Source organism: Mastigoproctus giganteus, chromosome 1, assembly GCF_048544385.1.
Source record: "Mastigoproctus giganteus isolate SK-2022 chromosome 1, ASM4854438v1, whole genome shotgun sequence".
Classification (NCBI taxonomy): domain Eukaryota; kingdom Metazoa; phylum Arthropoda; class Arachnida; order Uropygi; family Thelyphonidae; genus Mastigoproctus; species Mastigoproctus giganteus.
The window spans coordinates 185,247,443-185,260,720 of NC_143575.1; the positions used below are offsets into that span (position 1 = coordinate 185,247,443).

The 13,278-nt window shown below is 34.6% G+C and overlaps 1 protein-coding gene across 4 annotated transcripts in view; it reads right to left on the minus strand.

Moving 5' to 3' along the window:
* The window catches only part of LOC150091364 (ralBP1-associated Eps domain-containing protein 2-like), a 303,767-nt gene that overhangs the window by 58,077 nt on the left and 232,412 nt on the right, over nucleotides 1-13,278 (minus strand). For all 4 annotated transcript variants that reach the window (XM_090383441.1, XM_090383448.1, XM_090383421.1 and 1 more), the window contains one exon: nucleotides 3,978-4,045. In XM_090383441.1, coding sequence (XP_090239567.1) covers nucleotides 3,978-4,045 — 68 coding nt within the window. The remainder of the gene's footprint in view (nucleotides 1-3,977; nucleotides 4,046-13,278) is intronic.

Consider the following 13,278-nt stretch of genomic DNA (forward strand, 5'->3'; position numbering starts at 1 on the left):
AACAAATACAGTCGAACTTGGTTATAATGAACATCAAGGGACCAACAAAATTTCCTTGTTATAACCATTACTCACTATATCAGTGATGAGTTAAACCTACCTCCTATTTTTTTTTTTAATTCTCAATAACTTGATAAAGATATTCAAAAAACAAAAGAAATATTAGAAAGAAAAAAATTAATATTAGTAAATACCTGCATATTATTTGCATTAATATGTTTGTATAAACATAATATTAAACACAATTTATTTGTCTGTAATTTTAAAACCATACGCTTAATACTAAACACAATTAATTTTTATATTTTTGTATAATGCTCAAAAAATGCTCAAATTAAAAACAATATTAATTAATAATAAACATGAGTTCCTGTATAAATATATAATAATAAACCTGAATAATAATAAATATAATAATGTATAATAAACCTGTATAATAATAAACATGAGTTCCTGTTTCGTTGTAGATGTCTTTGCCATTGAAATCTTTTCTAATTTCTGCAAAAACATGGTAAATTCATTCATTTGCCATTATTGGATCTGCAGATCGAGATTCTCCACTAATTTTTGCATAAACGATGTTATGTCAGTTTTTAAATCGATCCAGCCAACCATTGTTACATACAAAATTGTTGCATCCAAATTGTTTAACAAATTTTTCCGCTTGAGCCTTCAAAATAGGATTGTCTATTGAAAATCCAACACTTTTCTGTGTAGTAAAACAATGCTTCATCGACGTTTGTAACTGCGCACTTTCTCAATTTTTTTTCCCTTTTTCTTTTGTAGTGCCGATATGTAAGCATATTTATTTTTCCAAAATGTCGATACTCTTAAAGAGGACAAAGAAAACGTTTTTACACTTCAATATTTTTTGGAAACCGGGAGAGACTTTCTTTTGTTAGTAGACATGTTTCCGAAGGAAGGATTTGTTTCTGATTTTACTTTAAAATGGCAGTAAATTGATCTGCATATACAATTATCATTTCCAAAATTCTTAGAAGTCCTGAAATAAATTTATGGTTCAGTGAAGGCAAGATAATCTGTAAATAGGGTGATGCAACCATAGAAATTACAAGTGGAATGCCAATGCTCTACTGTATAGTCCCGTCCCCAAAAAGGACAAGGTTAGGTCATAAACTGGCCCCTAATCCGATGCTGGTGGTCACAAAAGCTAAGTTGCCCCTTTCATTTTTATCTATTCCAAGAATGGGGTTTTATCGACTACCCGAGCAATTAATGTTTGCACAGTTACCAAAAATTTGTACAGTACAGTAAACCCCCGCTATTCGCGGTATCTGCATTCGCGGTTTCGCGTATTCGCGGTCGCTGATTTAAACCTAAAAAAATGTGAATTTTAAAGCGCCGGAACATTTACCGCCATGAAAAAAACATGGGTGTGGCTAAAATCATTTTGCCCAGTCCACAGAGTAGTACAGTCAGTCGTCTTATAACACGTGTTTACACTACACTAATTCAATCTTACACAATTTAGGGGAACGATATTGTATATAACACGAACTGAATTCGCATATGCACGATTCGCCTTTGTGTTTACAAGAAATGGCAGTCGAACGCGGAATCACCCCAACTGAACGCAACACGATAGAAATGAAGAGAAGATTCTGAAAATGTATTTATTTTTTTATAGCAGTGAAGGGGAAACACATTTCACCATAATAACTTAAAAACCAACACAATTACAGCTATCGGTATTATCGCAAATGCAATTAGATAGAGTTCACTACCAGTTTATAACAGATTCCACTAGCAGGAACGCAACTGGAAATTGTTTTTATTGTTTTATGGTAGTAACCCCCAGAAATGTAAAATGTGAGCTAGTGAGGTGTTAATAGAGTTGTCTCTGCCTTTATGGTGTTGTTTATTCGTTTTGCTACACGCTCACAGCTTTATGTGTATCAAGTGTGCCTCCTCATTTTGTAATTGTGCTTTATTCTCTAAAAATGAGTAAAAATAACTTAAAAGGTGTAAAAAGGAAGTGTCCTGCGCTCAATGGGTGGGGGGTGACAAAATCGCGAGCGCGGATGTTTCAAGCTAATCCTTGTTCAGTATGTGTAATGCGCTTGTCATAGAAGGTTTCATCTCTTGCTTTTAATTGATACGTTTACAAAAGTGAAAAATCTACCATTTTGCAGTGTGTTGATGTAAACAGACTTTTTCGAGCGTGTTAAAGTTAAAAGAAAGTGATTTTATTGTGGACAAGTTCTTTTCTAATCCTACAAAAATATGGCCGCGAATAAAAAGGGAACTGTGAAAAGATCAAAGAAGGTGATGACATTAGCGAGTAAAATTGAATTGTTAGACAAAATTTCTAATGGTGAAAGTGTCTCCTCAGTGGCAAAACATTATAAAATCAATGAGTCAACGGTACGATCAATCAAGAAATCGGAAGAAAAAATCCGCCGTAGTGTCCGTGAAAACGCGCTAATTGCATCAAAAATTTGCTCTATAACTCGTGATGTGAAATTAGAAAAAATGGAAAAGGCTTTAAATCTGTGGATAGAAGACCGAACTCAAAATAAAATTCCGTTAAGTTCACTTATCATTCGTGAAAAGGCAAAACACCTTTATCAACACTACACTTTAGTGAAACTGGTGATAGCACTCGTGGGATAAGTTTTTTAGCCAGCAAAGGCTGGTTTGAAAGATTTAAAAATCGATATGGTTATTTTTCGCCCAGCAACCCATGTTCTTGATATGTTTTTGAAAGGTTTCTTTAAAATGTCTAATAAATATGTACAGTATTACATTTAATAAATTGTTTCTTATTTTCATTTCGATGCCTTATGCTTTTTTTTTTTTTTATGTACTTACTCTCTACGTTTGTCTATGTACATAGTCATATTATGTAGGTAAATACACATAATACGTACAGACAAAATTTTAGACTAATTTTTGTTATATATTTCATACTTTGGAACGGAACCCTTTTATTACCATGGGCGCCATAACTCAGTATTCGCGTTTTCAGTATTCGCGGAATTTCTCAGGAACGTAACCCCCGCGAATAGCGGGGGTTTACTGTATATCCATGTAGTACACACGTTATAAGAGTGAGCTTGTAAGAGATTGTATGGGAATACATGTAAATTAAAATCATTATTGCTTTTTGCTCATTACAGCCATAATCTCGTTATTTCTGTGGTCGTTATAACCAAGTTTGACTGTATGTAGATTCCTTTGGCTTCAGCAATCATGAAAATAAACAGCAATTTACTTATTTATTATCTCTAATGTAAGCATAAGCCCAAGATTTCTGGTGGCATGTTGGCCTCTCACTGGAGAAATCGAAGTATCTTTAAGACAAACAGTGCAGGAATATGTACAGTTTCCAAATTATTCTAGTAAACGGCCAAAACAAGCTATTTTTTAAGGATTTTGATTCAGAACATTTTTAAACCGCAGGCTATCACATTACATTGTTGGTAGGAGAAGAGTGGAACAATTCAGGAAGCTGATGATCTAGATTAAGACATTCTAAAGATGAAGAGATTAAAAAAAAAAAAAAAAAAAAATGCTGCCGTTACTGCTTGTGGGGCAGGAAGTGAGTAATACTAAAAATGAGATACCAGAAAAATCTAAACTTTCATCATCAGAGACTCCCTAGACACCAATTAAATTTAGTGGTGTAACTTCTGATCACTATTCAACCTTATTATGACCACCTGAAACGTTTGAGGGAATCTATTATACAGACAAATGCAAAGATGCACATTCAGCTTGAAATTGATACCTTCAAGGTCTATGTCAGTTGAATAACAACATAACACCAGAATCAATACTGCATATTTGCAGTACTTGAGTATGACTGAAAATGGTGGTAAATATAGTACAGCACTTGTAATATACCATATCATATACTTGCATTATTTTGGTACAGCAGAGTTTCTAAGATTCTAATAGTATTTACTGTATGAAAGCCATTAACAAATAAAATATATCTGATACTTATAACTTACTAAGCTAGGTGACACTCGAGGTGGTATAGCAGGTGGCACACAAGAAAACTTGGAAGAAGTAACAGTTCCTGAAAGAACACAGTTGGAAATATTTTGAAAACACTGTCATCAGAATTCTGTGATATATAAAAACTTAGTAAAAATATATTAAAGTAAAAATATATTAAAAGAATTTCTATTTGTAAATTTCCATCATAATTGTGTTCTGCTTGAAGGTTTGCCATACAGATTGTAAGAGCCAATTGTGATATGGGGAAGGAGTTGACCCCTGCTGATAGAACTCCAAAAACACAACCGTCCAAAATTATCCCGACAGGTAGACACAGTGATTGGATGTGTTACTGGCTAGAATTAAAATGAAGAAAAAAAGCACACCAAAATAAAATAATTGAGCACAATATCCTCTCATATTTCTCATATTTCAAAAATGAGTTGTACAAAACTACCTCAGTAGCAGTTTCTGTTGATACTACAAGATTCATAGGTTCACTCAGTAATTAGTTTAACCTTAATTAAATTTATCTTGAGACTTCAAGAGAAGTCACAAGACTTCTTGAGACTTTTGCTGTAAATTAAACTGTAAAGTAATAAAAGGGAGAAGATGACTAATTCAGAAATTTATTGACACCAACAGAATGACAACTGAACACACTTGCTGAATTTGCTTCTCAAAAAAACTGACAGAGGTTATAAATTAAAATGTGGCAGAAAAAAAGAGTATCTTATTTTAAAAATGAAACACCATATCGTCGTTACAAACCCAAAGAGATAAAAACAATAATGATACACTTTAACATTTGAATGTTATTTACAAATCACTTCCAATGATCTATAAATAATACCCAAAAGCTGAAGTCTTCAATAATTTTAAGAGCAGCAGTTTAAGGTCCTGAAAAGCATAACACATAAGCATTATACAGGTTACCCCTGCTTAGCATTGATAATTCGTCCCGGAAAAACAGAACGTTAAGTGAATCCGCGCTAAGCGAGTGGCGCATCCGTGTATTTGTGCGAGCGGCGCACAAATAACTTGTATTTGAGAGTTGTGGTCAGTGCCATAGGATATTTCCTAATCAATAATAAACAGTAGTGAAAAGATGCACAAATGTCGGTCAAAATATTTAATATTTAAAATAGTCTGCATTACATACGTATATAATTATGGAGTAACTACTTACGTATCAAAATGAAACTTAAAATTCCAATTAAAATCATGAATTTAATTGATGAATTTAATCATGAAAAATGTGTTGATTTTGGGTTGTACTTTGGCCTTCTTCCTGGTAAACTAAAAGGGGTTTTAATTTTAAATCCCCCACAGCATTACCACCCAACAATAAAGTCAACCGATCCTTCACCGCTTTGAAACCTGGCATGTTTTTTTCTTCTTTCAATATGAAACTTCTTTTAGGCATTTGTTTCCAAAAAAAGTACTGCTTCATCTATGTTAAAAACTTGTTGAGAAGTATAACACATAATACCCCTCTTCAATAATTTTAACAAGTTCTTTTTTGAAAGTTTCGGCTCTTTAATCTGCACTTGCGACTTCTCCCTGGATTTTAAATCTATTCAACCAGCCCTTACTAGTTTTAAATGGTTCCGCTTTTTTTTTTTTTTTTCTAGGTGAGTTTTCTTCAGACTATCATATAGGCTAATCTCTCTCTCTCTCTCTCTCTTTTATAATACAGTCCATTCCGGTTATTTGGGACACATCGGGACTAGTGCATTTTGGCCTGATTAAGCAGCTGCCCCAATTATCCGAAGTTTCACGTAAATAGTTAAAAATACAATATACCCTCCCCTTTACAACTGGTTCACTGTACAATCAAATCACGTTACGATGAACTCAACATAGTAAAGTACCGTTCACTATACGATGTGCAGTAAGCACTGGTCATTGTGATCATGTTTGTGAATTGAATTCATCGTAACGATGAATTCAATTCATATTGAACAATTAGACTTTACACCAGCCGGTATTCAAATAAACAAATTCCAATCCTGCAACTAAAACACTTTATTTACAATAAAATAAAATACGAGCGTATGAAATGAAATAAAATAAAATACGAAAATATAAAATATGATGATAAAAGCGATAAAAACAATTAATAAAATACCGTAACAACTGTAGCTTTCGGGGATAGCGATCCCCTTTCTCAACAGCATATTTCTGCTGTGTGGCACATCCTTAAATAGCAGATCCACGGCACTCGTCACATGGTTCCTCGGGAGTAACCATTGATCAGGCACACGGGTTCTGGGACCGTAAATGGCTTGAGAGTTTATGTATTGGGGCAGCTAGCAATTCCATTAATAGAGACAAGGGTGTACGTTTGCATCCCCTCACTGTGGTTCTTGGGCGAGATGAACGGTTTCAGCTAGCACACTCCTGAGCCATTTCCGGTGCATAAATGGGAAATTCCGGCCTTACTCCTGAGGAACCATGTGACGAGTGCCGTGGATCTGCTATTTAAGGATGTGCCACACAGCAGAAATATGCTGTTGAGAAAGGGGATTGCTATCCCCGAAAGCTACAGTTGTTACGGTATTTTATTAATTGTTTTTATCGCTATTATCATCATATTTTATATTTTCGTATTTTATTGTAAATTAAATCACATCGGTTTTAGACTACTATATATTTTATTTTATTTCATTTCATACGCTCGTATTTTATTTTATTGTAAATAAAGTGTTTTAGTTGCAGGATTGGAATTTGTTTATTTGAATACCGGCTGGTGTAAAGTCTAATTGTTCAATATTTACCCTTTATTACCTTGCCAATTAAAAAAATTTTAAATTTTATGTTACACAAACGTACATTAAACATACATATGGTAAAATAATAATGGATATATAGGAGACACTGAAGCATAAATTTAAGCAGGGCTTTTTTTGTGACGGTACGTAGCTGGTACGCTGTTGAAAAAGGCGTATCAGCACCTTTTTAAACAGCGTGTGACATTTGCATGCAGTACATTTCGAAATTTGAAATATTCAGTAATTTCTTTTTCACATGTTTAACCATTATTCAAATACATACGCTTAAAGTTATTTAACTAAATTTGCATTTTTCACTGTCTACTGTTAAGATATTTTCTATATAAAACTTTATAACCATTTTTGGAATTTTAGATTACTCAGTCAGACCTCTGTTTAACAAACTTAAAATAGTTTCGTTTCAGCGAAAAAATATTTCTTATAACGAACAAATTAGGGAGACTCGGTACACACTGTTCACACTTCTGGCCTTCAGGCAATTTAGGCAATTAGTGCTGCTGCACGAATTAAGAGAGCTAAAGGGATTATTCCACTTAGTGATACTCATAAATCCTATCCGACCACCTGTCCCACATACGAGAACTTGCGCTGGTCAAGGGGTATTCCTGATGCGAACAATGGGCTCTGGTCAACCTTCTACTGTAAGCGCCCTCTTCGGGAATTAGGAGAGAGTGGTTTTCTTTGCAAATAATCAACTGTTGTTTTGCAGAAGTGTGTTTTTTTCCGTAAATGTTTCTGTAAATTTTTCATATCTCTATTTACATGGTTACAGTACCTCAATGACTTCCACATTTTGGACATTTCACGAAAAAAAAAAAAAAAAAAAAATTCAAATTTAAGAACTAGTTCAAAGAGCTAATGACAATATTGACGACAAGAAAAGAAAAATGAGGATAACGAAGGTATTAAACCTTCTAAACATGAAATGTTGGCAGATTTTGAAACTTTGTCGTGGCCTGAAGTGTGAAGATGTTCCTGAGAATACAAAAGTTATGTTAAAACAAATGCAAAAAATTTTTAAATGATCGATGTACAGTAAACACATTGTACAACAAAAGATAACCAAATATTTTGAAAAATAATTCTTAAGTGTACTAATATTGTGTGCATCATGTCGTATGAAAAAAAAAAAAAAAAAAAAAAATCGTATCTTAATTTGTTATGTATTAATAAATTGTTTTGAAATGTTATAAAATATATTTACCATCTTTTACTGTATTTTTGAATGTTGAATTATTTTTCATTGTGGAAAAGGTCATATTTCTTTATAACGAAATTTTTGTTTAACAAATTTTTGCAAGGAACAATCGACTTAGTTATATAGAGGTTCCGACTGTAGATTTATTGGGGATTATCTCACTTTCGCAGGTGTTCTGTTCATCTAAGAAGTACCACCCACTTAGGAAACTCATGTAGCTCTTTCTCGACTCCCTTCCCCTTTGGAAATGCCATTTCGTAGGGGCTCCAACTGGCTCGCCACTAATGTTTCTGTGGCTTTTGTTATGATGTAAAAGTTTGTTCAACACAACTTTGTATTTGTGCATTTTCAATTCAGACACAACAGTTTAATTCATTTGCCCGTGCGGTAACGAGATTGTAAGTGAATTAGTATTAAAAAAAAAGCTATCTTGAACCATAAAGTACAAAATGAAAAGAATTACTAGTTTCTTCTCACCCTCCATAGTTAAGAAATTAAAAACAAGTGAAAATGTGAGTGAAGACCTAATTACAGAAACTGTGTCAAACACTGCTTTTGTTCCTGATGGTATCCGCATCCAACAGCAAGGAATGACTGACATAAATGACTGCCAAGTTGCTGGACTGTTGATCAAAAAAATGATTTCTGTGCGAAGTATAATTGGCTAAATTATCAAAATAAGAGACTTGGCTGTGCATTACGTAAACAAATTGTAAAGGACTCTTGGAGTGGAAAAGAAGATGAGCATGAAGATTTCTAAGGAATGGGCAAATAATGAAGTTACATATTTTGGTGAAAGCAGACAGCAACAGCTATTGTGTCTTTAAGAAAGAAAATTTTCGATCACAAGGAAACAGCGGGACATAAAGCTGCTATAAAACTGCTTGTGGAAGCTGAGAAAGGACCCCTTGAAAATCTGTGTTTAAAGAGTTTATCACGCCAAAAATTAATAACAGCAAAAATTTTTCACACTGCATATAAGGTGGCCAAAAAAAAATCAGTCTTTTCATAATTTTGAATCAGAGATTGACCTACAGGAATTAAATGGGATTGACATGGGTCGTATTCTTCATTCAACAAACGCTTGCATTAACATCTTGAACCACATTAGTGATGAAATGAGAAAAAATTTGGTTAATAAAATCGTTAAGTCAAACAGTAAAATTTCACTGATAATTGATGAATCAACCACGGTGGGTAGGAAATCCGCTTTGATCATTTATGTTCGAACTTATACATTTGACTGTGGAATGAGATCTCCCATAAATTTGTTTCTGGACTTGATTGAACTCGAAAGTGTTACTGCAAAAGGGATATTTCATTCTCTGCTCGATTGTCTTCAGTCATACAGTATGACGGAAAACTATTTAAAAACTCACTTAGTTTGTGTCACATGTGATGGTGCTGCTGTTATGATGGGTAGTAAAAGTGGCGTTACGAAACTAATGAAACAAAAAATTCCCTTCTTTAATAGTGTGGCATTGCGCTAATTACTGATTAGAACTATCAGTTGGTGATACTGTGAAATTCGTTGCAGGTATCGATAGTTTTAAAGCATTTATTGATAAACTTTATGTCGTGTAAAACTCGTCGCCAAAAAATGCCGGAGAATTGAAGGTGTGTGCCAAATCACTGGATATTGAACTATTAAAAATTGGCAGAATTTTAAGCACACGATGGGTGGCATTGAGCTTCCGGTCTGTTTCAGTTGTTTGGAATAACTATGAGGCGTTAGTTAATCATTTTCAAGAAGCAAAGAATGACTCTATGTGGGACCAAAAAGAAAGATGTACATATGAAGGATTGCAGAAGAAAATTACGATTACAAACTTTAAATTAGACTTGGGTTTAATGTGTGATGCTCTTCAAGAATTATCAGACTTGAGCTTGGACTTGCAGGAGTGTGATATAGATTTGTACAGGGCGAATAAAAAAAACAGAAATTGTTGTACAACTTTTTCTTGAAAGACAAACAGTTCCGGGACAGTATTACAGAAATGCCACCAAAGCTGCTGAAAATCTATGATTTCAAGGAGTTTCACTTCATGGGACAGACTACAGAAATTATTCTCCAGTCGATCCAGGGGCTTTCTATAGGACTTTGAAACAATCAGTAGAAAGCAGGCTGCTTGATAGTAAAAGTGCTGATTTCGCAGCGTCGGCCAGAGTACTCGATAGGAAACATTGGCCTGAAGATACTAACTCTCAAGTGACATTTGGTGAGAATGAAATTAGAAAATTATCAATTAGGTTTAAGTTAAATGAAAGAGATACAATTCGTGGGTTTCAGGAATACCTAATTGAAAAATTTAATGAATGCTCTGAGTACAATACCAGTTTCATCAAGTGAATGTGAATGAGGATTTTTACAAATGAATCTGATCGTCAGCCCAACCAGAGCTTCGATGATTACAAAAACAGTTTCTTCACTACTGTTTCTTAAAATTGTAGGCCCACCGCTTACACGCTTCGATCCAGCAAAATATATCGATTCGTGGCTGCTTCGGAAACACCACTAGCAACAGACACAAACAGTAAGAAAAGAACTCGGCATATTGGGTCGGATGAGAACTTAATAAAAATTTGGAATATTTTATAAAACTTCATTATGAAATTATTTTTACTTATTTTTTTACTTGGTATTTATTTTTACATTTTACTTATTATTTTTTTATTCATTAAATAAGACTCACCTTTGACTTATTTTTTTATATACTTGTATAATAAATTTATGCTTAATAAACTGTGTGTTAATAAAATTAATTTGTCGTTCTTATTCCAAAAACATTACTACTGAAGTAACAATATCAGGAAATAAGTTTTTAGTTTACTTTTCATATCCTTTTAATTTTCAATTTGGTAGAGATTCAGTATTGGGTACAGCGTTCCGACTGCTAGTGATACGGCCGTGATTGACGACTGCTGACTCTGCCCAGTATCACGTGATCTCCTTAACAGACAGAAACAGCTGGCATGGCTGACAACCACTGTGGGCCAGCCGTGTCGGCACGGAATTTTTCCTGATAGCAAAAAATGAGTACCGGCACCTATTTTTTTTTACAAAAAAAAGCACTGAATTTAAGTAAGTTTAGCATTTTATTTTATTATGTAAAATTTGCCCTTCTACAGCTGGATAAAAGTCCTACATACAATACAAAAGCAATTAAGAATTTGTGAATATAAATAAGATAAACACTGTTCTGAAACAAATGCTCCTATAAACTAGCATATAAACAGATCTTTTGTATAAATACACTGTGTTTTACAAAGACATTAAAGAGGTTTAGTAGCATTTGTTAGCTTCTTATTTTGAATTTAACTAGTGATTTTGGAAGTTACGACTCCCAATGTTGGTGCCAATATTGTTGAACTTGCCGCCATATTGTAATCAATAAGAAATAGTGCAACTTATATATCTCAAACTGATAGCGTAAGGTATAACGTAAAACTAGATAACGTAATATCAAGCATTGTATTAGGAATCTGTTAGCTTAGTATAGTATTATCGATTAATCAAAAATATTTCTTAATCTTATTAATTCCATTGTTAATTAAACTGTATTCAAATGGGAATCATGACCCAGACTAGAGCTGTGAAGCAAAGATCACAGACTAGTGAGAGTGCTAGTCTGTGAGAAACGAAGGGGCGTTTCTCCAACACATCAGTCTCATAAAATATGCAAAATGTTTGCTGAAATTACTAAAATGGGACATGATCTAGCCAAGGAGGATGTCTTTGTGTGTGCTAGATGCCTAGAGTGTCAAGAAATTAGGTGCCAGCTCAGCGTTCTGATGAGTGTCTATGAGGGCTTGAGGGTGTATGGTAAATGCCCTCGAAGAAATTAATATGAAAGGCCCATCAAGCTTTCAGCTGCCCAGCACAACAGCAGAGCTAACTCCAGTGCATCAGGCAACACAGAGGCAATCTCCAGGGCAGAATGCGTAGGTTCGAAAGGAACTAGTTATTGTTGGTGACTCTATTATCAGGGAGACGGGGAATATACTATGTAAGAAGGATAGGTGGAACTGGGCCAGGGTATGTCTGCCAGGGGCAAAAGTTGATGATGTTGCAGAGCAGATATCTTTTAAGGGCACAAAAGGTGATACGTTGTACACATCGGAACTAATGACATTAATAGATCTGCAGATTTACTCAACAAGTACAAGTCCATGTTGAAAAAAATTTGCGAGTTAGGATTGAATGTGAAAGTGTCTGCAATTCTGCCCAGACACAATAGGAGGGAGTATATGATGAGAGCCTTGTCTATCAATTTGGCTTGTTTGTTTGTTATTTGGTTTTTAGGAGCATTAGCAACTAAGGCCATATTGCTCCAGGAATATGTGATGGTCATTCCCTGACCTTTCATGACATCTCCGATATCCCAACATTCCCTGTTGGGATATCAGAGACGTGGCGACACACAGATATAAGCAGCGCAGAATTGGAATTTGGGGAGTACAACGTGTACAGAAAAGATAGACAGGACAGAAGGGAGGAGGGGGTTATGCTGTTGGTTAAAAAACACAAAATCTAAGGAAGTGCATCCAATTGATGTTGGTGGACAATGCAATGTTATGACATAAGCACTGGGAAAGGAAAAATGAGAGTAGGTGTGTGTGTTATAGCCCTAATGAATCTGATGAGTATAATGAGCAATTGTTCAGAGAAATAGAGTGGGCCAATAGTAAATCAGAATATCTTATAATGGGGAATTTTAACTTTCCAGACTGAAACTTGTGGTTTGGTCACTCGCACGCTAGCAGGATTTCTTTGGATTTGTTGGATAACTGTTTTCTACAGCAGCATGTTCGAGAGGCAACCAGAGGGTGTAATACTCTTAATTTGATTATCACCAGTTAGTATTCATGCATTAAGAATTTGCAGATAAAGGAACCGCTGGCTGACAGTGATCACAATGTACTGATACGGGAATTACTTAAAGATGTAACTACCATCAAGGCTAAAGGAGAGGGCTTTTGCTTTCATAAAGATGACTACAGGGGTCTAGGACAGTTTTTAAATTCTGTACAGCGGGAAGCCTCCAGGGACTTAATCTTGTAGGCTACTAGGCTTTTCATTCCAACTAAGAAATACTGTTTAAGGTTCAGGCCTAAATGGATGTCAGATGAATTAATGAGGCTCGTGGCCGAAAAGAAAAATGTATGAGATGCATATAAATTATCTAGTGACACAGAAGCTATCACAGATATAAGCTTTTCTGTAAGTCACAAAGGAGGTTAAGCAGGCAAAGGCAGATTACGAGAAATCTTTTGCAAAAGGATGCAAAGAAAAACAGAAAGAGTTCTTTACTTATCTAA